General features: G+C 47.7%; 1 protein-coding gene across 6 annotated transcripts in view; it reads left to right on the top strand.

The window, feature by feature from the left end:
- Nucleotides 1–24,775, top strand: part of DAB1 (DAB adaptor protein 1) — a 1,141,240-nt gene that overhangs the window by 1,099,614 nt on the left and 16,851 nt on the right. For 4 of the 6 annotated variants that reach the window (XM_059136979.1, XM_059136977.1, XM_059136982.1 and 1 more), the window contains 5 exons: nucleotides 6,085–6,135; nucleotides 6,227–6,274; nucleotides 11,244–11,306; nucleotides 13,652–13,760; nucleotides 21,723–22,271. In XM_059136979.1, the coding sequence (XP_058992962.1) occupies nucleotides 6,085–6,135; nucleotides 6,227–6,274; nucleotides 11,244–11,306; nucleotides 13,652–13,760; nucleotides 21,723–22,271 (820 nt within the window). The remainder of the gene's footprint in view (nucleotides 1–6,084; nucleotides 6,136–6,226; nucleotides 6,275–11,243; nucleotides 11,307–13,651; nucleotides 13,761–21,722; nucleotides 22,272–24,775) is intronic. The other 2 variants (XM_059136981.1, XM_059136983.1) reach the window with 1 other exon arrangement.

Here is a 24,775-nt window from a genome sequence, read left to right as displayed (position 1 = left end):
GAGATGACAAAGTCTAGAGACGTGCATTACACCTGTAGTTAATAGTACCATATTGTACTCTCTAGAATTTGTTAAGATGGGAGACCTTATGTTAAGTGTTCTTGCCACAGTAAAAAGAGGTGGCAGGTTGGGGGGAGCAGGCATACAGAGGTCGTTCCACGGACCAACTTCATTTTTAGGAAGCCAGTTGTAAATATTTCACTGTCCAAGGATTTTCAGATGTATGGCCCTTGAAGATGTTAACTTTCATTCTAGGGTCTGAGTATTTCCCTCCCCCTCTAACTTTCTGGACGACCTCCGGGACCCTCCTGAAATGGCAGCTGGGGAAAGGAGAGCCACCACCTGCTAGAGTGACGCCCAACTTTGAGTAGCTACAGGTGGCTTTTCAGTCACTACAGAGACATGTCCTCCAAGCAGCACTGATTGCTCTGTGAGATTGAGACATTGGGTCCAGGAAGACCATTGAGCCCCAGATCTCAGTGGGCCTGGAAAATTCAGGCATTAAGCAGGACTCTGTTCTATTGTAATGATGAGGATGCCGCCTGGACTTCCTTTGAAACATGAATCTTAATTTCCTTTAAAAAGCCCACAAATATCTAGCACGGGCTTAGCTCAATCAAGAAAAAAAAAATCTTTCACACCAGAAGAAGGTGGCTGTTTCTGCAAACTGAGTTTGTTTTTGTGGTGCTGTCTAGACAGTGCAAAGAATTCTGAGAATTCTCCCATAGAAACTTTTTAATCAATACCAAAGGATATTCTTTAAAAGAACAGGAGGAGACTGTATAAGGAAACAAAATGTCCCCTATTCAGAAAATTCTCAGTTGACTGGAATTTTTTTTTCTTTAATTTATATTCCTTAGAGCTGAACTATCCAAGTTATCCACTAGCTACATATTGGCTATTTAAATTAAATTAATTAAAGCTAAATAATTTTTTAAAGACTTTATTTATTTATTTGACAGACAAAGATCACAAGTAGGCAGAGAGGCAGGAAGAGAGAGAGAGAGAGGAAGCAGGCTTCCTGCGGAGCAGAGAGCCCGATGTGGGGCTCAATCCCAGGACCCTGAGATCATGACCTGGGCCGAAGGCCGAGGCTTTAAACCACTGAGCCACAAAGGCCCCCCTAAATCATTTTTTTTAAAGATTTTATTTATTTTAGAGCAAGAGAGAATGAGTGCCATAAGGGAGAGGGGTAGAGAGGGAGAGGGAGAGAAAATCTGAAGCAGACTCTGCACTGAGTGCAGAGCTTGACATGGGACTTGATCCCACAACCGTGGGACCATGACCTGAGCCAAAACTATGAATCAGATGCTTGACCAGCTGAGCCACCCAGGCGCCCCAAAACTGAATAAAACTTGGAGCTCAGCCACCCCAGACATATTTGAAGTGCTCCATAGCCACATGGAACCACACAGGCTACCATATTGGATATTGCAGACATTAGAACTTCCCATCACACCAAAAGTTCTATGGAGCAGTGGTGCTCTTGGGAGAAATAATTTTTACATTTTCCAGTCCCCATCTCAATTCCATCACCGTCACCACTTCGTTCTTCGTTCGCCAGAGTTTTTCCTGTCTCTCTCTGCCAGAAGGTAGGAAAGCAGCTGTTTACTCTTGGCTAACAGTGATAGAAAGCTCAACTCCTAGTTACCACAGAGGGAATTAGTCTCCATTAGCATGTGTCTTCCGGGTTAGATCACTCACCAGGGAAAGGTAGGTACATTCGAATGCCTGGAATCACGAGGTGCCTTAATCGTACCCACTTTGGTGTAGTTACAAATCACTTAATCCCTTTCTCCTGAGCTTTCTAAATGGATAATTGAGTTCATTCTTCTGCATATTAGCTTGAGTTCTGAGTTGAGGTCTAGGTGCCTTGCACCCTCCCTGCCCCGCTCCTGTTCCACTCCCAAACCGGAATGACTGTATACCCTGGCTCTGCTCTGAGCTTTGGAAGAGTGAGGTCCGTGGGTTACTCATCTTTGTGTCTCCCGCGCCTCTCCAGAGTTTGGCGTGTGAAAAGCACTTAGTGAATGTTTGTGGAAGAAATTAATTAATCCATTACGTAATCAATCAAGATGTCTTCAGTTTTCCCAGTAGGACTTTGACTAATTATTCCTACAGTGCGTTCATTCTGCAGCACAGTGATTCTGAAGTTTGGCTGCACATCAGAATCACCTGGGGATCTCTTAGAACCTACTGATGCCTGAACCCCACCCCAAACCCAGACAGTCCAAATCTCTGATAGTGGGGCTTAGGCATCAGTTTGGCAAAGCTCCCGCCCAAGCATTACACGGTGCAGCCCAGGGTGAGATCACCACGGGATTCTGATCCGGTGGCCATGATACATTTTCATGCTCTGTGACGCATTCATCCACCACCCACCTCATCCACTGTCACATTCGTTGTAAGATGAACAGGAGTCTGGCCTTCGTAGTTATTTTGTTCAATTATGGGACTACAGTGTCCACCCCCTTGCTCCAAACAGAGACTCTGGGAAGATGGACGCCCTGCGGAAGCTTTCTTTCAATGTCTTCATGAGATTCAGGCTAGAACTATCTTGAAACAACACCAGAGAATCTCTTCTGTTAAACGCTCGCTGGAAATGTACCTGATGAGTAAATTTGAGATCATACTGAGTCTTGAGAAGCAGAATCCAAAGGTGCATACATCCCATCCTAATACATGTGAGAAACATATCTATAAGGGGAAAAAGAAGACTTGAAAATGAATGAACAAAAACTCTTAGTAGTAATGGTGGGTAAAGCAAGCTGGGGATGGATGGGGTGTTGGGCGGGGCACGGTGGTGGCTAGGGAATAGTTTCCACATCCTAACCACAGGACTCAACAGGGAAGAAGTGCCCTGATGGCAGGGTCTCCCCACTGGCTGGATCAAATGCACGGGCTGTCCCTGAAGCTTGCTCCCGACGGGAGGATGGGGGTCCAAGGAATGACTGAGCCACAATTAAAAGAAGAGGTCACCACCAGCACTGGGAACAAGAGGTGTGGCCTGGAGGGTGATTGGGCAAGACTGTGGCTAGAAGGGAGACGTGAGGAACAAGACTGGGTCAAGGACAGACTGAAGGGTTTCAGGGCTAAAGGCCAGGAAGTACGGGGCAACCTTTTACCTGGGGTCTGGTCCATTCTCTCAAGCAGTGGTAGTTTCTAAAGAGGGGCCTCCCAGAGTATTATTTTTTCCTTTCTCTTGCTTTTTCCAAATATCATCTAATAGTAATTTTCTAACATTAAAAAAATGTGTGCCTGTGCATTCCAAAAGGGTACCAAATGAGATAGAATGAGAAGATACTGTGAACCACTGCTATTGATTGAGCACCTACTATGTGCCAGGCATGAAACAAGACCTCACACACACACAACTCAGTTAGTCCTCTCCATAAACCTGAGTCAGCGTTAGCTTTATCACCTGCACTTTAAAGGTGAGGAAACAGGCTGACTAGCCTGTTGTCCAGGATCCCTCAGACCGTATGTGACATAGTCGGGGTTCGGTCCCCGTCTGTGTGACGCCAGAGAGGTGCCTTTGTTCACACGCCCAGACCACACTCCGTCCGAGTGGACGGAAATGGCCTCCTCCCACCGCAACTCCGCTCCTCACCAAAGGCCACCCCCCTCTGTCACCAGGGAAGTGACAGACTCACACCAACGCTGGTTATCCTCACACATTTTCATTATGTGGTGGGGGTTTTATGAGACTCTACCACAGGCTGTTTTTCAAATTTATTTAATTCATCCATCATGCTCTGAAGCCATTTGCTTTTTTATATTGGACAGATGTAATGAGATTTTGGACACTAAAAAATGTTTTTATTAAAAGTTATGACCCAGAGCTAGTTGGTAGGGGCTGTGCCATAAATCCCCAGAAGTGTGGGAATTTATAAAGGATAGTAGCGACATAACCTTAACCTTTCAGGCCACACCATAGATTACAGGATCACTTAGGCTAATATGGCCTCCCCCTTGTCCCCACCACTGGCCAAATAGAATCATCATAATATAATAATTTATGTGGTTAGCTGATGTGGTAACTCTTCCTTTCCTCTGTGCCACGGTTGACTCCCGGTGAGCAGGACCTGGTGGAAGCAGGCAGTTGAGAACAGACTTGGTTGGGGGAGGCCCGAAGGCCCTGCTGTGGTGGGGATGAGCACATTGGTTCTGCCGCTCTGCTCTGCAGCTCTGTGACTAGGGCTGACTGTCCTCACACAGTCCCCTCCAGAGGGGGGTGGAAGTGATGACAGGGGATGAGTTCTCCAGTCCTTCATCACCAACAGGAAGCTCTCCTCAAAAGCAGGGAATGATGGCCACCATTCCTGTTCACACGTAGTAATTCCATTTTAATGTCAATATCGTCAGGTTCATATTAATGTTGCGCTGCTTGGAAATCATCCAAAAAACATATATAATAGGTACTATGTGCATTATTGATAATATATATTATCAGTGTGGCTTTGGTAGTTAACATTTGTTAAGCAGGGTGTCAGACGGTGAGCACAATACACCAGAAGACTGAAAGGGAATCACAGTAGAGAAGTTTCTTACACATCCTAGAGGAGTACAGAGCACACCTCAAGAGGTCATCTGGGAAAGTCAAGGAACATGGGGAAAGTGCAAGTGGAGAAAGTATGGTAGGACCTGAACCGTGTGCCTTTATTAGGGCCCACAAGTAAAGTGCTTCGGGCCGGATTGGTTAAATCACACGAAAAAGAGCAGGGTTTTGGTAAGCTCCACAGGGTCTTATCTAAGGAGCACATAGGAGAAGGAGGGGGAGACTGCTGATCACAAGGCCTTTGGGGAAGTCCTATTAGGTGTTTATAATTACTTGAGACTCTGCAGGTGGTGTATCTAAGGCCTACTAGTGGGCGGGGCTGGTGTCCATTCAGGGCCCCTGACACATCAACGGATGCTGAGCCAGCAATACGGAGTCGTTTAGCGAAACCCTCAACAATTATGAACAATAAAATACAAAACTAACAAAATTAGATTTGGTCAACTGCCAGCTACTTTTGAAATACGCATATAGGGGCGCCTGGGTGGCTCAGGGGGTTAAAGCTTCTGCCTTCAGCTCAGGTCATGATCTTGGGGTTCTGGGATCGAGTTCCGCATCAGGCTCTCTGCTCAGCAGGGAGCCTGCTTCCCCCCCATCTCTGCCTACCTCTCTGCCTACTTGTGGTCTCTGTCAAGTAAATAAAATCTTCTTTAAAAAAATACAACACACACACACACACACACGTGAAAAAAAAAATATATATATATATATTTGACAGAGAGGCACAGCAAGAGAGGGAACACAAGCAGGAGGAGTGGGAGAGGGAGAAATAGGCTTCCTGCTGAGCAGGGAGCCCAGTGCGGGGCTAGATCCCAGGACCCTGGGGCCATGACCCGAGCCAAAGGCAGTCGCTTAATGAGTGAGCCCCCGAGGCATCCGTCTTTCATATATTTTTGAGCAATGCTAGGTGCCAGATCCTCTGCAAGTGGCCAGGATTTGGGAACAAATACAGCATAGTCCTGTTTCCAGAAGCACAACATAACTGGCGCAGGTGATGTGCTATTACTCTGATGATTTCCAGCTCAGAGGATCAAGGGGAACTTCATGGAAGAGGTGGCCGTCCATCTGGGTTTGAGAGATTTGGTGCTTCACTCTTGCAGAGAAGAGCGTTTCCAGCAGAGGAGACAGCATGCATAAGTGCCCTCACAAAGCAGCTGTTCACAGACTGCTCCAAAGAGTTAAGAGTTTGGCCAAAACACATGATACTATTTTTCTGCTTTTAAAGCAAAAATCTTGAGTGTCAATAAACACCATGCTCTTATCTGTTGCCACTATCGAGGCAGGCTGGGTAATGTTCTGGAATTGCGGGAAGATAGACTTGAAACCTACAATCTTACCACTATGGATTTCCTCCGATCAGGCCCTTGTTTTATCCTCTGCTTCTGCTGGGAACACATGAGCCACAGCTCCTGCCCAGGGAGCCCGTGGGAGTGGAAAGCATAGATCCCATCATCATTAAACCCATAAATCCATGCCATTTGTGTGTCCGACTCTTCATCCTCATTCATCATCCCTTACACTTTCAGAATGGTCACCCGTTTGAGGATTTTGAAGAACGGTTTGCCGCTGCCACCCCGGTAAGAGCGAGAGGGCCCTTTCTGGTTAACTGTTCCCGGTCATTATCCCATTGTTCATTTCACACTCATGAGTCATGCCTTGTGGTTACAGAACAGAAACCTGCCGATGGACTTTGATGAGATTTTGGAGGCGACGAAGGTAAGGCCTCCAGGCTCTTGGTGAATGAGGGTCGCTATGGTCATTCTCATGCCTTCCATGTTCTCCGCATCCAGCCTGCACGAATGGCAGGTGCCAGCTGTGGTCTCGTGGGTGTCTAGTCTAATCTTCATGGGCGGATTATTGGTGAGCCCCATGATGAGGTCAGAGAGGATGTGTGTGTGAGTACACGTGTGTTTGTGTTGAGATTGTATATTGGAGAGGAACTGACCTCGTGACATTCAAGGAATATTTTTTCAAGCTCCCAACATGTCCCAGGCATTCTGATAGCTGCTAGACGTCCGGTAGAGCAGGAGGACACAGACACTGTCCTCAGGGGGCTTACAGTGTCCCTGTGCACCAGTGCACAGCATGGGAAAGATGAGATAGGTTAGTCTAGTGTAGTGTAATATGATAGTACCCCAGGGGGTTCAGGTGCATAAGCAGAATGTGCTGAGTGCTCGTAAGTGAAGAAAAGCCAAGCAAGGTGGCCATGTGGTCGGTACACCCCGGAGCAGATGTACCAGTTGGCAGCCAACGTTTATTCAGATCAGTCGATACACAGGCCAGTGAGTAGTATCACCTCCGATGGGAGGTGTTGGGTCTAGGACAGGGGTCCTCGACCTTGGCTACAAATTAGCATCACCAGGAGAGCTTTTAAAGTCGCAGGTACTAGGCTATACTTTCAAACCGACTCACTCAGAGTCTCTAGAAGTGGAAAGCAGACATTAGTCTTTTCCCATAGGTACATCCAAGGTTGAGAACTGCTGATCTGAGTATCATATAAGCTGTTCTGGACAGTGCCATGGGGTGCAAACTGAGTTAGGAAACACTTCGAGAAAGAAAAAAAAAAAAGTCCTCTAATTTCTGTCCTGAAGGATGGGTGGGAAAGGCAATTGGGGAAGGAATAAATGTTCTCAGTAGGAGGAGGAACATGTGCAAAGGCCCTGAGATGGCCCCTCCTGCTGTAACCCTGTGTCTGTCTTCTCCATTACGCTGTCTTGATCCCGTCGATGAGTTTGACTTTCCATCAAGCAGCCAGCCCATGAGAGTAAGGAACGGGAACAGGCTCTTGTCCCCTGTTCTTGGTACAACAGCTGATGCATGCTAGGGTTCCCCTACTTTTCCTACACGAAGGAAAGGAGAGGAACTGACATAAGGAGTGGGCCTGTGACAGGCCCAAGAACATCTCTGTCTTATCTGTGGCACTTTTAGGATTTCTCTGCAGGAGGGGTCCATCTAGTTGAAAGAAGGACCAGGGTACTAATCTCAAAACAGCAGTGGCACAGTACTCTAAATATTATTCGAAAACTATCACTTGTTCATGTCAAAAAATGGCTGTGAAGGGGCTGGCCTGAGGGAGAGATTGAGGGCTTTCTTCCTCAACAGCCAAGCTATCCTCCCCTTCACCGGACGGGGCAGCTTCCAGTATCCCCCTGCTTACCCTGGGAGATGCCCAAGGCCTAAAGCAGGCAGAATCTGCCATCAGCAGCCTCATCACCACCTACCTGCAGATGTCTGAAGAACTGGTAATGGAAAGGCCAATAGGTACCTTGAACCTACCTTCCAGTTGAGTTCTTCAGATGGATGTCCATCATGGCAGACCCTTTAGGAACCCTGGCTTCTGGTTAGAGAATATGGTGGCTACATACCCACCATCTAGGAAGGCTAACTAGGGCTTGTAAAGGGATAAATAAACAAGGTGTTGTTTGGTCTTTGGGTCAAGCCCAGCTTCTTCTGGCCCACCAGCCATCGGAAAGTCGTGTCACCTCTTAGTCTCCGCTCACCGTGCGAAGGAAAGCTTGAGAGACAGCTATGCCACCAGTGAGCTCAGTGAGCATCAGACATGATGATAATGCATTGGAAAATGTATTACAAACTATAAAAATGTTTTACAAATGTGAATGGTTACTTTTAATTCTCTTGAGGGCATTAAAGTGATTAATTACAACAGTATTATCAGATGGAACATAGTTCGTTGGGTTACAAATGAAAGCACTAGGACTAACGTGGTGGGGGGAGTGGTGCGAAAATAGATATTATTCCAGATTCTCAAACATACATGCTTATTAGAATTATTTTTAATTTTATGGCCTAAGAATCCCCCTTTTCTATAAAATTTAATTAACTCTAGTTTCTATTTAAACAGCAAATCCAATGGAATGAAATAACAATCTATGTTTTCTGCCTCTGCATGTTTTTCTCGTTTAATCCTTGACTGAAAAATCATCTGGCAAGAGGAAAGTCTATATCTCAAGAATGAAGGTTATTTTAAAAGTTGTGCTTAAGGAGAAAATTAGCCAATAAATTATATTTATGATGTTAGTAAAAGTGTGACACAAGTTCAACACATTTGAAATGTAAATTGTGTGACTTAATTATTAACTTCATTTTATTATTTTCCTACCACTGAAAATAGTTGTAGGCCATTTTAAAAGCATTGAGTCCCAATTGCAAGGAAGCCTAGAAGCTTCATGTGCATTGATTAAATAGAAGTATTCCTTAATAGTAATCAGGAAGAGAGAGCATAAGGATTGCCATAGTTTCACCAAATAACATAAAATGTTGTAAACATGGTCAAGACTCTTTCCCTGAGACAAGAGAGTATCTAGAGTCTAGCCAAGTGTGGTCCCACTGGGACTTCACTTACCCTGTCCACTCACTTACCCTGTCCACTCTGCTGGCCGCCTCCTGCTCCCCGCCCCCACCTTCATACTTGTTACAAATTGCTCTTCTGTGCACCTGCTCAACTCTCCCAGGCCTCTCTCCTTTCCGCTGTGTCCTGGCTTGCACCAGGCTGGATCGTCCTTCCTCTTCTTGTTGGCCCAGCTCACTCCTCTTCATCTTCAGAATTCAGATCCGGTCTGTTCTCCTTTAGCAAACCCTCCTTAAGGGGCGCCTGGGGGGCTTAGTCGGTTAAGCCTCTGCCTTTCACTTGGGTCATGATCCCGGGGTCCTGGGATCGAGCCCCACATCGGACTCTCTGCTCAGCGGGGACCTTGCTTCTCCCTCTCCCTCTGCTCCTGCTCTCTCTCTCTCCTACTCTCTCTTTCTAATAAATGAGTAACACCTTTAAAAAAAATAAATAGGGGTGCCTGGGTGGCTCAGTGGGTTAAAGCCTCTGCCTTCGGCTCGGGTCGTGATCCCAGGGTCCTGGGATTGAGCCCCGCATTGGGCTCTCTGCTCAGTGGGGAGTCTGCTTCCTCCTCTCTCTCTGCCTGCCTCTCTGCCTACTTGTGATCTCTGTCTGTCAAATAAATAAAAATCTTTAAAAATAAATAAATAAATAAAACCCTCCTTAAGTTTCTTTGCCAAAAGCTGGCGGACTCCCTTTCTCTGTCCTCCCACAGAGACCTCTGTCACCATGCCCGCCACATTGCCTTGAAACTGCCAACTTCTGTGGATCATCCCACCAGCCTACAAGCTCCCGGCAGGCTGGGGCTTGGCCTGTCTCAGTATCCTGTTCACCCGGAACACCGCCCAGGTGTTCTGTGGGTATGGAAAAAGCATTGTATAGTTGGGAAGGAAATTAATATGTGTGTAGGGCCCTCCTGTGTGCCCAGCACTGCGTTACTCAGTCTGAAAGCTGAGGGGGAAGAATTTAAAGTTCATTAACCCAGGTAAACTTCTTTCAGCAAAAAGAGCCTTTTGTTCCTTTTTAACCAGGCTTAGACAAAATTCAAAAGAAGTGCTGTTATGAATATTGTCAATAAATCTGAAGGAGGTATTATCTTTACTGTCCAGGTGAGGGAACTGTGGCCCCAGGGAGTTGCAGAGGTTGGGGGTGAATCTATCAACAGGTGTGGGACCTTCTCCAGCACCCGTAGCTCGCTCACTCATCAGAAGGAGAGCGTAATCCTTTTTTGGCACTAAGTGTAGCCTTCCAGCCATGCCTGGTTACTGCAGAATTCAGGGGCAGGGGTCCCTGGAGGGCAGGCAGGCAGACTTTTCCAGTCCTTTCTATTGATTAATATTTTTAGGGTCCCCCCAATCACAAGCTGTCACTTAAAATCCAGAGGTGAGACAAAAGAGTTTTCTCCCCAGTGGGCAGATTTCATACAAAGCGTATGATCATATATTTAAGGCAGGCCATTTGGTTCCTAGCCATAGACTCCCTGCGGTCTCTGAAGCTCGAAGTCTATGCAGATTAATTTCTAAGTGTATCTTAAAAGCTTGCTTCTGCTGCTCTGGCTGGCCTTCCTCAGACAGTCCTGTATGATGGATGGGGATAGAGAGGATACAGTGTCTGTAGTCATGAAGTTCCTAGCAGTGATTAATAGTGTATATACTGGGCTGTTTTTGATGCCCTTCTTGGTATTAAATGATATGTTTTCTTTTCCTCCAATGACATTTTTTATCCTGAAGACTGACTCTTTCAGAGACTGTCATTTGACTACATGCTCTGTAGGCAGAGCATTCCAGTCCTGACCTGGGTGACTTTGAGGTCACTTCTGTGAGACTCAGTTGGCTCATCTGTTAAAAATGGGGATGATGATCCTTTTCTCACAGGTTCATGGGCTTGGGAGCATTTGCTGTGAGAAGTGGCTACAAAGTGTCACGTCTCATTGTATCTGTCGCGTGGAAGGCACTTTGTACGTGTGTGTGCGCACAGAGAAGGAAAGCAGTGAGGCAATCGCCCTCTTGCCTTTATCTCCTGGAGAAGAGAGAGAACACTGCCCTTGATGGCGAGTCAGCGTGAAGCAGGGTGATGGGTTATGGGAGGTGGATAAGCCCGAATTTCCTTAACTAAGCCCAGATATGCTGCCAGACACACCGAAGGGAGAATTGATTCTGGCTGCCTCCCAGGTGTTGTCTTTAGCATCAGGAGGTAATGGCAATGACCAGTTGGGCTTATTGTGTATATAGTCATGACGACAAAGAAATAAGGGTCTTCCTGTCATACCATTTTAAAGCAGTGCCCAGCAGCCTCGACTTCTCTTGTGGTGACATCACTCTCTTTTTGTCTTTTCAGGCTGTGACCCAATTAGAACTTTTTGGGGACATGTCCACCCCTCCTGATATAACCTCTCCCCCCGTAAGTATGCACTGCAGCTCAGCCTTCCGCCCCGCCCCTTTCCTTCTCCAGCAGCATGGTGGCAAGAATGTGGGCTTTGGGCCAAAGAGGGCTGCTGGCGGGTTTCACCTCGGCCTCTTGCAAGCTGCGTGATTTGGGCAAATTAACCCGCTCTCCTAAACCTCGGTTTCCTCTGCTGCTTTTTAAAGGAATTAGGATACCTGCTTCTGTTTCAAGAAGTAAGTGAAACCATGCATCAGCAGTTAGAGGACCCCGTTGGGTACTTACTTTTCTGCTGGGCAGGGCAGAAAGACCTAAACGGGATGAGGTCCTTGCAAGCAAGGTCCAGTTGGGAATATGGACAAGAAGTTCAACAAGACCACAGGCATGATGGGCCATTTGTCGGTCCCCACCCAGAGCCCACCCAGCCAGGTGTTCGTCCCAGGAAAGGAAGCACCTTCTCCCCCAGTATCTTCTGCCTTGTCCCACCTCCTGCCTTCTTTCTGTCCTCTCTCCCTCCTCGTTTTATCTCCTCTTTCCTCCCTCGCCCCCCTGGCCACCCGGCTGAACTGAGCTTCTCCTGAAGCTTTGGATTCCCAGGTGGAGTTGCCGCGGGGTATCTATCCCATTGCTTGTCATTATAAGTCACTGCTTGCAGAGGGACAGAGATGGCGGGGAACCCTAGTTGAAAAATGAAAAGAAGAAAAAAGAATGAAACCCGAAACAAAATTGAATCCCAGTGCTTTGAGAAATGGTTGCATTCAAGGCCACAGAAAAGAACAGAATGGAGATGGACCCTCCAGGTCCTCCCTTGCCCACTCCCCGGAGGTGGGGGACGCATAGAGAGCAGGGAGCTGCACCTGCACCTGCAGAAGGCGCTTGGGGGGTGGGCAGCGCCTCTGGGCTTTGCGCGGTCCTGCAGAGACCTAGGGATGGTGCTCGTGTTCATTGGCGAGATGCGCCTCCCAGCGGAAAGGCTATAACCTCACCCCTGGGAACAGATGGCACGAGACTTTACTGCCCACAGCTGCCACGCCCTGCTTCCGACACCTGATGTCCTGAGCAGATCTGACTGTGCAGAAAGCAGCTCCTGTCTACGGAGAAGCTGGGATGGCTCTAACCAGTCTCTTTCTCTCTTCTGTCCTGGGGGTGACAGCTGCATCTTGGGCACTGAGAAACTCCAGCTGTGGAGCTAGAAAGGCCTGAAGAGACCTTCTGACCCATGCCCTTCATTTTACAGATGAGCAGACTGAGGCCCAGAGGGGGCATGGGGCTCCCCCAGGGTCACATGGGGAAAACAGATCGGCGTCGATTGTGTTTAAAAGTGCTTAATGCAGCAGCACATGGCTGTGTTTCTGGCCCTGAACCCGAGTGCCGTCCAAATGGGTATTTAATAAACCCCAGAACAATGCCCTTCCTCCCGCAGGCTGCTGGTCTAAAAATGGCCTTGTCGAATTGCCATGGTTTCGGGATTAATTGCTTGCCCCAGTCTATTCCAAGGGGAAAAGAAAAATAAGGATATTGTAACATCAAATAGACATACTTTGTGGGCAAAAGCCTGTTGTGAATGGGTGTGGGCCTTTACAAACCCAAGTACTGATGCTCAGGGCTGAGCATCAAGGATACCCTTCAGTATCCCTCCCATCTGTCCGGTTTATTTCGGTACCCCTCACCTGACCCACCAGTTACTGTAACAGACCTCTCTCAGATCCCAGCATGGACTGGTCATGTCTCATTCCCTGATCCTCAGGGTTCGGGTTTTGTTATCATCTATTTGAAAATATTTCTTTGTCTTTGCACATAAAGATTCAAGCATAATTCTGGGAGGCACCAGGAGACGAGGATCTCTGCTCTAGTCGCTAAACTTTGTTGGTGCACTTAGTCAGGCTCTTTATTTACCACGTCTTATGTGACAAGCCCTGAGCTAGGCTTGCGGTAGGTCCTGCGTGGGTGTGTGTCAATTTCAGCTGACCACCTCTAAAGGCTGAAAACCACGTATCATGGCATAATTTGATGGCTGGAATAACACGCCCAAAGGGCAGGGGCTCACACCAAAGAGTTGTGATACTGATCCCTGTTTACTGAGCACCTGCTAACGTGCCTCAGCCCAGTACTAAGTGATATAAATGCATGATCTCCCTTCATGATCACAGCCGCTCTAAAGGTAGGTATCCTGTCTCCTGTTCTATGGTCAGTGTCTACAGCCAGCTCATGGGCTGCCCACCACATCTGTGGCTTGGACTGCGGCTGGCTTTGGCAGCACCCCCACCCCTTCCTTCCTGCACCTGCTGCCTCCCATCCTGGATGAGTGCTGAGCCAGGTCTCCCAGCAGCCTCACACGCCCTCTGCCTCTCTCTGTCTGACAGACTCCTGCAACTCCAGGTGATGCCTTTATCCCGTCTTCATCGCAGACACTCCCGGCGAGTGCAGACATGTTTAGTTCTGTACCTTTCGGCACTGCTGCTGTACCCTCAGGTAAGCGGCCCTCCACCTGCTTCCCTTCCTCTGGCCTCCCCCCACCAGGGGAGAGAAAGGGTTGACTTGAACCGGCGGTCCAATTAGGCCAGACACCTGTGGAGCCACCAGCCTCTCCTCGTGACTCTTCAGATGACGTGGAGAAGCCACCACTGGGAGGTGGGGGAGTGTTTACAAATCTGTGAGACGCTGTAGGCTGGGATTTGGGCGTGTCCAAATCCCTTTCACCTGGAAAGGTCAAGATTCTAGGGCACTCAGTACACAGCTTCAGGGAGCCCAGGCCATACCTGACCATGCCACGTTCAGCGCAAGTTCATTTCCTCCTGTCCATCTCAGCCAGAGGAAGGGAGGATGGCAAGTCGGGGATAGGAGCCTCCACAGACTTCTGGAGATCGGACTGATAGGACCTGTCTGCCTCCTTTGGTAGAGACTCAAGAATGGGGAGGTTCTCAGGGCAAAGCGGGATGCTAAGGGGAGAGAGCAGATTGCTAAGAGTGAATTAGGAAGGTGATGGGGCTCTAAGTGATTTTGAAGGTTTTTGTTCTGTTTTCTAAGCATCTGTTAAAATATATATACTACTTTTACAGCAGGGTAAATACATATAACTTGTTTCCAGGGCATCAGGCACTCCACTTAGCCAGGCCACTCTGCTTGGGGTGTGGCCACAGGTGGTATTCTGCTCTTTACATACATGAGAGCCTTAAAGACTGTTCTCTTTCTTTAGCTACATATTTGAAAATCTGTGGCTTCTTCTTTCTATCTATTTCTTATATACAGCCAGGGGATCCTGAGTATTTTCTTTTTTCAATTTGATGTATGTAGTTATTTGAGGAAGAAAGAGCATGCACATGCAAGCAGGGGGAGGGGGGCAGAGGGAGAGAGAGAGAATCATCAGGCAGACTGTCTGCTGAGCGTGGTGCCCGACGACGTGGGGCTCAGTCTCACAACACCCAAGATCCAGGACCTGAGCTGAAATCAGGAGTCCCCAACGCTTATCCGATTGAGTCACCCAGGTGCCCCGAGCCTGAATATTTTCAGTTACACATCTTCTGGCGTTTTTTCCTATAAAAAATTAATTTTCATTACATAGTGTTAGAAGCAAATTCTTGCCATCAAATATGAACCTTGCTGTTATTTGAAGTGAAGTAAAAATTCGTACTCTGTTCTGAAGTAGTTAAAATTATTCCTCACGAGCCCAGAGATCATTAAGAATTTTCAGAAGCAACAGAGATTGGTAGCCATTGGCTCTAACACTTTAGCATCTGCAAGAAACCCAGACATTTCATTGCTAAGCTTCCCAGTCAGATTGGTTTTACCCATCCCTAAAATGGGACAGTGGTGATGACTAGTCTTCCTTACCTAAGATGGATATTAAAATTTCCTTGAGAATAGTGTGATAGAATACGATCTTTTAAAGAAAAATACCAGGGGGTCCTGGGTGGCTCAGTCATTAAGCGTCTACCTTCAGCTCAGGTCATGATCCCAGGGTCCTGGGATCGAGCCTGCGTCAGGCTCCCTGCTTGGTAGGGAGTCTGCTTCTCACTCTTCCCCCTCTCCCCCAGCTTGTGTTCCCTCTCTTGCTGTATCTCTCTCTGCCAAATAAATAAAATAAAATAAAAAAATAAAGAAGAAGAACAGTTTTCTTTCAGAAGTATATCACCTTCCTGCGTTGAGACTACCCATGCTTTGCCCTCATTATCTGATCCGTGAAGATGTCCTGGGGCAGGTCATGGGAACTCAAGACCCCAAAAGCAACTTGCCGATGTGTTCCTTCCATAAGTATTCACTGAGTGCCCACAGGAGTTGGGCCCTGTTCTAGGTACCTGGGGTGTGTCCATGAATACAACAGACACGGGTCCTGCCCTCAGAGAGCTTCCCTTCTACTGGGGAGACAAGCAACAGCGTAAAAATAACTAATTTCTATAATATGTCTGCAAACGGTAAGTGGTGTGGCCAGAAGAAAATGCAGAGTGGAGTGCGGGGGCCTCGGCCCAGGTGGAGGACAAGTGTAAATGGAGACTGTGGTCAGGAGGGACACGTGCCAAGGTGAGCTGTGAGCAGATGAGAAGGGGTGAGGCAGGAAGCCAGGAAGGTGTCCAGGTGAAGGTGTCTAGGCGAGGAGTCTCCATCGCCTTCTCTGTCAATGTGGGTGACACAGTCACGTGGCTCCCGGCCCTAACGTGAGTAAAAGCATCCAAGGACCCGCCCACGCCACTCACACCACCACTCTGGGCCTTCTCCTGAGCCTGGGTCACATCAGGACTTGAAGACCTGGGTTTCAATCTTGCTTCTTGACCAGCTGTGTTGCAAACTCCGGACAAAAGCCACTTTGTGTCCAGATTCAGTTTCTTCAGCTGCTAAAAAAAAAAATCGGTACATTACCGGGAGATGACCTCCACAACCTCCGTGTTGAGAGTGGAAGTATAAAATTAATTTCAGTGAGCACATTTTTGCTTTGCCAAGTGCCTGCTTCTGCATCAGTTAGGCTGAGGAACAAAATTAGACTTCAGGGAGTGGTCAGCCAGCAGCCTTTTCCTCCTTGAACAGGCCCTAAAAATCTCTGCAGACACTAAGGCGCCATCTACCTGTTCCCAGTTGTCCAGCCAGGGGTGGAGAGCCAGGGACACGAACAGCGGTACTGATGGACCCCTGGGAGATTTTCCATCCAGTGCACTCGGTTTGGATCTGGGCTTGTCTATGGACATTTTAAACTCCTGAGCAAATTACTTAACCCGCCAGAGCCAGAGTTTCGGAATCTTTTTTTTTTTTTTTTAAGATTTTATTTATTTACTTGACAGATATCACAAGCAGGCAGAGAGGCAGGCAGAGAGGGTGGGGGGGGGCGGTGAGGAGCAGGCTCCCTGTTGAGCAGAGAGCCCAATACAGGGCTCGATCCCAGGACCCTGAGATCATGACATGAGCTGAAGGCAGAGGCTTAACCCACTGAGCCACCCAGGCGCCCCCAGAGTTTCTGAATCTTTATAAATGGATCGAAAATAATACTTTTCTTGCAATAATATGGTGAGAATTGAATGAGAAAACAAACTGAAGCACCTTGAAATTTGCTGGCACCCCGTAGAGGCTTCCATCAGCAAAGGCAGCTCTTGTTGCTACTGTTATTATTATCATGACTCTTATTTTTAAAGTAGAAGAAAATGTCTTGTCTGACCTATATTTTTTTTTTCCTTTAACCTTCCTAGAATATTTAGAAAAACACCCGTGTAATGAAGTTTAGATCTTTGGCCTCTTAACTGCGCATGGCAGAGCTGGCCTGGGGGCATCGAGAATGTACTGTGATTAAATACGGATGCTGCCACTAGCCAACTGTGTCACGCTCTGCTGAATCTCTTCTGAGCCTCAGGGAGCTTATCTGTAAAATGGGGACGGTCATTCCACCGCATAGAGCTGGTCTGATGACTGCATGAGTTAATACGCATCAAACAGTGCCTGGCGGTGTTTCTGTAAGTAAGCAGTCAACAGATATTTGCTAGCTTGTCCATTAGGAGCGCTGGCTCTCCCCACCCCCGCACTGTGCCCTGTGGTCGCTGCCTCAAGCCGTCCTCTCCGCCCGCTGCACTATCTCAGACACAGTGTAAAGAAATACCGATACCAACTACACAAGGCTCGTTGTTGTGAGGATCAGTGCCAAAAATGGAAGCTCCACGAGGGCAAGGAATTTTTTTTTCTTTAATGTTTTGTCTTCACTGCATCTCCAGAGACTGAAACAGTGCTTCACACCCAGGAGGGCTCTTTTCAAATGAATGGATGGTTGGATGGATGGGATCACGTAAATAAGCATTACCATACAAATTCTGCGTGTGTGTTGGGGGAGTCCCTTAAATGTCACTGTTCTTCTCACATTTAGTCTACTTTTTAAAATTCAGATAATAAGGTATCCCCAGGTGCAAGCATCTGGTTATAAACTGCAATTGCCAAGCCTCCTTCGAGATCTAACTGCGAGGCAGTGATGCAGGTGTTCCCTTTCACTTCGCAGCGAGGAGATTTATGATTGATCTGAACTCCGTGGCATAAACAGATGCTCCATGGCACCTCCTCCCTCCACTGTCGAACATTAATGAGTCAGTGTTACCAAGCTGCTAAGTGGCTTCTGTGGCAGCCACCAAGTGGCTTGTCTTGTCCAGTGCTGCCGCAGGCGGCTACCAAGGGGTCCCATCAGGCATGTCCAATGCCACGTGGCCAGAGAACCTGAGCTCACAGGTCTGGGAAGGGCCCAGGCTGCAGAGACCACGCCCCCCCCATCCCCAGGAAAAAGCGAGTGAGACCTGCAAGGTCCCAAACATGATACCCAATTACCCTGTGCTGCTTTTTTTTTTTTTTTTCCTCTTTTGAATATTGTACTTGGGTCTGAAGCAGATGGCATGAAGCCAGGGAGACATGTTAATAGCTCTCTCCAGAAAAGTGTGCACAGCCCATCTGTTGGTTGCTTGTGGTGGTGGTGGGGGAGACAGTAGGAACGAAAACCCTGCCACCAACAGTAAAATCATCAGAGATCACAGCACTTACCGATCTTGGAGTTTAATTGTTCACTTGGCCAAGTGCAGGGAAGGCATGATTCTGCTGTGACTCACTCACCTTTACAGAGAGACTTCCTCCAGGCTCAGGCGTTTATGGAGCAGCTGAGGAGCGTCCCAGATGGCATTAGACACAGAGGACAGGGAAAGAGAAAATAAAGCGTTCCTACTAGCAGGTGGTTGCTTGTCTAATAGAGAAGACAGAATAACGGGACAGTTACAACTCAGTGTGACCCGTGCCATCAGAGAGATGAACACTGGGGTCTGCAGAAGCCCAGAGAAGGAGAACCAATGGAGTCCAGAGGGCAGGGAAGGCGCCCGGCAGAGGTGACGCTGAGCTGATTCTCAGGGAGTCCGTAAGGCTCAGCCACGTGAAGTAGGGGTGGCTTTCCAAGCAGAAGCACGAGCAGAGATGGAGAGAGTGAGGGGTGTTTGTGTGTGCGGCTGCTGCCCCAGGGAAAGGTGCCAGTGAAAACGGCATGGATCACTGGGAAGGGGCCTGATCCCTGAAGTCTCCGAAGCCACGCTTGGGCATCTAAACACTATGCCCCCCGCAGTGAAGCACTCTGCTTGCATTTTGGAGCAGTCCTGCGATGGCATGGCGGGGGAGGGGAGCGGAGTGGAAGCAGAGTGAAGGATAGCCTGGCGGGAGGCTGAGACTGCCCATCCCGTCACCAAAACGGGCATCAGGATTGAGGTCATTGAAAGATCCGTGTCCATCCCGTCAGACCCAGTGCCCCCCTTTTAGGACAGATATTTGTAAAGTTTTCTTTAAATTCTTGAACTGAAATTCATAGATAATATCACTTAACCCACAGTTTTTTTAAAAGACGATATGCTGCCATCATTGTGCTTCAAGGAGGAAATCTATAAAAACTCATTTATAATAAAAAGACATCGATTTCAATAAGGAAAATACCCAGGTGCAACCGCACTAGAGGTCCTACAAAGTGGTCAGATGTGTAGACCTGTCTTCAGAGTTGCCGCAGGTGCAGAAGGACCCAGGAACGCTGTGCCCGCTCGAACACCATGGGAAGTATTTCTGTTGGGAACCACAACATTCCCAAATGTTGAACAACTCTTGGCCCTGTTCCAAACAAAAATAAAATACAGTCTGCCCTCAAGGCACACAGTTGTTACAGTCCTGAAAAACTAAGTGCACTCAAACTGCAAAGAAACTTTGAATTTCTAGGTAACTCAACGTCCTGCCCATACTCAAATAATCGTAGACAGAACATGGGGGAATTCTTTGTTGTGCACGTTGGTCTCACACATTATAGGATAACCCGCCTCTTAAGTGCGGGTAGTGTCTCCCTCTAGCAAGTTATCCTGACAGCCAAAATACACCCCACTAATGTCCTGATCACCACCCCCTCCCTCCATTGAGAACCACTGGGCCCCATCAAAGCGAATCAGAAAATGAGAAAAGCAGTTACAGAGTGCTGAGTCTGTTGATGGACTCAAGTCACTGCCTTATTGTGTGGTTTGTGAGGTGAGAGGCAATGCACGCCCCTCTCCCGGCTGAAATGCCAGCCCCCATGCCTCTTCACTACGTGCACTAGGGCTGCGTGGTCGTGGAAGGATACGGTCTGTTCAGCATGGCCGGCATCCTGCTGACCTCTTCCGCAGGAAGCCCTGGTGCCCCGTCTCCACTTCTCTGGATCCTGCTGTCACCTCGCAAAGAAATGGCCGGTCATGGAATGTTGTCCCCACTCCTTAGCCATCAGTCGAGGGCCAGGGGATCTGAGACTAGAGCCTGAGTGAGGCAGCCCTCATGAGTGAGGTTTCTCTGAGCTCTCCAGAGTCCCTGACATCACGACATCATGACACGATCAGCGCCGCAGTGCCTGTCTGCCTTCCCCCTGGAAGTTGCTAGGATACTCTGCACCCACTTTCCTTCCCTGGCCTCACTGCCGTACCCCTGCAAACTCCTTCTGACAGCCATGAAAAGGCTGGTTTTGGGAAATCAGGTCAAGCCAGCTTCTCTCTGCTCTTCTCTGCCCAGCCTGGGCATCTGTGTCCTGGGCTCAACTGCACAGGCGTGTGGCCGCAGTGCCCTCTGAGAAGGTCAGGAGTCATTGGAAGCACCTAGGAGTTTCTCTGGGCCCGCCCACAGTTAGCTGCAACCTGAGGTGGGCAACCAGACCAGATGTGCTTATGGTGCAAAGTAGGCCATCGAGTTGGGGCAGTGTCATGCGGAGGGAAGAATGCTATCTCTGGGGACAGGTGACCTCAGTTCAGGTCCTGATCCCCCTTCATGCTGGCTGCGTGACCCCAAGCACAGACCGTCCGTCTCTGGGCACCAGTTTCCTTATCTCTGGAGTGAGGATGTGAAACATCTAATACTGAACCTAGAAGTTAGAGGCATGTAGCAAGTGGAAAAAAAATGTGTTACTGTTGCTACTGTGGAAAGTGTTACTTGTGCTCTTTTAAAAAATGATTTTATTCTCACCTGAAAGGAATTAGTACCGCCAACAATTAACATGGTAATGGATGTGAGTAGACCCCTTGGAGTTGCACATTACCCAACCTAGGCCACTGTACGAGGGGCTCCTGCATAAGTGGACAGTCACCTAAAATTGGCATAGTAACAATACAGAAATAACATATGATAATACCTGGAGCTACCATTTATTGCTTGGCTGCTATGTACCAAGCAAGGTATTAAGTACCTTCTGGGCTCTCTCTGATTCACATCCCACTAACTGCTAACATTTACTGAATGCTCATTCTGTGTCAGGTGCAAAACTCCACATCAAATATGTCATCTCCGTTTACCTTTAAACCAAGCCCCTGAGGTAGACGGTATTTTGTGCCCATTTTACAGATAAGGAGGCAGAGCTTGGGAGAGCTTGTGGAGCTCTCCCTGAATTCCAGAGATGTGAATCCTCAGTCTGAGTGTTAACCTAGGCCTCAAAAACCCCAGCACTCCTAATTCTTCTTCCTTTGGCACACAGCTTCAGTGTTTAAAATGACGATCTTACAACCTGGCTTTCCAACAAAGAGCCTGACTTTTAGAGAGCTTATGCTAGCAGTCTGGCAAGAAGGGGAGGCAGGATTCAAACCCATGTGTGCCCGATTCCTAGTCCTCCTCCATTTCCACTGCGACACACCAGCTCCTGCGTCTGTGTGAGTTCAGAAACCTTTAATGATTGTAGCAATATCATCATTATCTCTCAGATATATGTCTGGCTTGCTCACTCACCACATTCCAGTTTCCGCCTACAAATCAACTCGTTCGAAAGGTTTCCCCTGACCATTTCTCTAGAAGGAATGCTCCACGAGAGCAGGAACTTTTATCTTACTCATCCTTGTGCACGGTCTGTAGCCCAGAGCCTGACACCTACCAGCGGCTCCGTATCTTTCTGCCGATCCCTTGATCCCATGAGTTCTTTCCCAGGTGCCTGACTCTCATTTTTCACCCTTCCAGGTTATGTTGCTATGGGCGCCGTCCTCCCATCCTTCTGGGGCCAGCAGCCCCTCGTCCAACAGCAGATCGCCATGGGTGCTCAGCCACCAGTCGCTCAGGTGATGCCGGGGGCTCAGCCCATCGCATGGGGCCAGCCGGGTCTCTTCCCTGCCACTCAGCAGCCCTGGCCAACTGTGGCCGGGCAGTTTCCGCCAGCCGCCTTCATGCCCACACAAACTGTTATGCCTTTGCCAGCCGCCATGTTCCAAGGTCCCCTCACCCCCCTTGCAACTGTCCCAACCACGGGTGACTCCACCAGGTCAAGTCCACAGACCGAGAAGCCCAGACAGAAAATGGGGAAGGAAATGTTTAAGGATTTCCAGATGGCCCAGCCTCCACCCGTGCCCTCCCGCAAACCCGACCAACCCTCCCTCACCTGTACCTCAGAGGCCTTCTCCAGTTACTTCAACAAAGTCGGGGTGGCACAGGATACAGATGACTGTGATGACTTTGACATCTCCCAGTTGAATTTGACCCCTGTGACTTCTACCACGCCATCAACCAATTCACGTGAGTGCCCTTCTTTGGAGACATAAATCCATTGAGAGTGATGCCTTGTTTCTGGAGTCAGAGAACGCAACTCAACTCAACTCAACTTTATAACACTACGAATAATAGTAATAGCTACAAAGTATACATATCTTCTTCATATACATTGTTTTTATTACTTTTAGACTCGTAATAATGCTTGTTATAGGTTTTGTTAGACCTGTTTGGCCAATAATGAAAGTGAGGTTCAAGGACAAGGAGTGCAGCAGATTTAAATACAAACCTGTTCTTTTTCTACCAGCCACTCTGCTGCTTATGTTTTTGTTAATTTGCTTATCCATCTGCCCATTCTTTCATTACCCCGCATTTATGAAACACAGATTTTGATATGGGCTATTGAAATGGAGATGAATGGTGAAAATGAATTTCAAAAGTCGGGGCAACAAGGACAAAAAAATTAGAGTAGAAAACGTAGGGGAGAGACAGAGCAGTTGTAGGGTCTCACCCAACTCGTAGAGCTGAAGCCAGATTTTGGCTCAAGGCTTTGGGTAGTCCAAGAGGAAAAATGGCCGTGAAGCAGAAAGCTCTAGGCCACGAACCCTGAGAACAGATTTATCACTTCCTAGTCTTGTGCCTGTGGGCGAGTCACTTCTGTGAGCCTCAATTTCCTCATCTATCTTAGGCTAAGGGATAGTAAAAGGATTCAGTGGTACATGAAACACTGTGTACCTCACTGACTTTAAAACATTGTTGTCACCATTATAATTGCATATTGAGTGATGCTGTGCAGAATTCCTGGACCAGGATTCCAGCATTGGCTCTTCTACTATAAAGCAGCGTCTTTGGGCAAACGTGTGACTTTTCTTAACCTCAGCTGTGTCATGGGTAAAAGGCCTGCTTTGGCTTGGACAGGCAGTGTGCCTCCTTCTAATTCAGGCACTCAGTGATTCTGTCCTAGCTCGCTTTTCCATTGCAAGCGTCCAGAAATCGTAACCACACAGCTAGTCAGAACCCAGATACACTTAAGCACGCATATGCTTGGAACGATGTCCGGTCATTCAGCTCGGGCCTTGACGCTTGATAGGAAAGAGAAAATCTCATAGAACAGTGAGTGTGGCATTTTCATTACTGTCACAGATGATAGGGTTCACTGCTTGGCCAATCGCAAGAATCGTCCAAAAATCTAATGTTAACAAAATTAGATAGTGTCATTTCAGCCAGTTTCGGAAGGCAGTTCTGAAAAGGAATGCCTTCTATGTGTATAAACGAGCTACTCCCACTCAGGCCATGTGATCTCCACAGTGGGGGCATCTCTATTAGCTCTAAGTCACGGGGTTTCAGTGAAGAGTAATGAATAAAAAATGAAATGCTGGGAGAATGAGAGCCACGCATAAATAAGCAGGCATCTTTTGAAAACAAGTGTCTCTCTTGCAATGGACTTGCATGCCGGCTACAAATAAAGGGGAAGTTTCAGTTCCTTGAGGACAGGAAATGGGTCCAAACCATTCACACACTTCTCATGATGCTAGCGTAGCATCTAGTGCATGGAGACATTTGGGAGAAGTCACAGAGATTGAAATGAACAGAACAAAGACCCCTCAGCCACTGTCGTGTCTCAGAGCATGGTTTCGCAACCTAGGCTTTATTGATATTTGGGGCCAAATAATTCTTTGTTGTGGGGTGTGCACTGTACTTGTAGAATGTTGACCAAAGTACCTGCCCCCTGCCCATGAGATGCCAGAAGCACACATCCTCTCTCCCTTGTCCTGAGAGTCAAAAATGACCCCAGATTTTGCCAGATGCCCCCTAGGATTTCAGCTGCCCCAAATTTAGAACCACTCTTTCAGATTATACAGATATCCTAGAAAAAACTTCTAAAGGCTAAAACACTTGCATAAATGAACCCCTAATTATACTTCTGATTGATTTCTTCTCATAGGTAGGACCAGTACAACCTCTCTCAGATTGGCAGCTCAGCCCAGGTTCTCAGCCTTCAGAAAGCAATAAGCCACTTCAAACCCAATTTGAAATCCGGTTACATTAACATTTATTCAACAGCTGTCAAGCACTGAGGGGTTCTCATACTGCTTATCTCACTTAAACCCACTAGTATGAGTCTGTTCCATAATCATCTCACAAAACAAAACAGACTTCCTTTTATCCATGAGCGTCACCTTCAGAATGTTTTGAGTGGAGGATCAGTCAGAGCAAAGGCCAATGTCAAGTAGAAATAGAGCTCACAGCTGGCTGGACAGTGTAGAAAGAGCTCTGTTAAATCTCAGCACACCTGTTCCATGGCTCTGTTGGCCCTGAAAAAGCCCCTTCACCTCTCAGAGATGCAGTTTCTTCATCAGGAAAGAATAGGTCCAACACCATTTTGCCATATTTGCATTAGAGAATGCAGTGAATACAAAATGCCAAGCAAATAGCATCGTTCATCTAAATATAGACCCATCAAGGCAAAGGGTACTCACCAAGTTTGATAATCACTTGCTGTCTGATAAGCAGCCAGATTTTGGAAATTC

Source organism: Mustela lutreola, chromosome 10 (genome assembly GCF_030435805.1).
Source record: "Mustela lutreola isolate mMusLut2 chromosome 10, mMusLut2.pri, whole genome shotgun sequence".
Classification (NCBI taxonomy): Eukaryota; Metazoa; Chordata; class Mammalia; order Carnivora; family Mustelidae; genus Mustela; species Mustela lutreola.
Note: the sequence above shows the minus strand (reverse complement) of the source record. Positions and strands in the feature narration are given on the sequence as shown.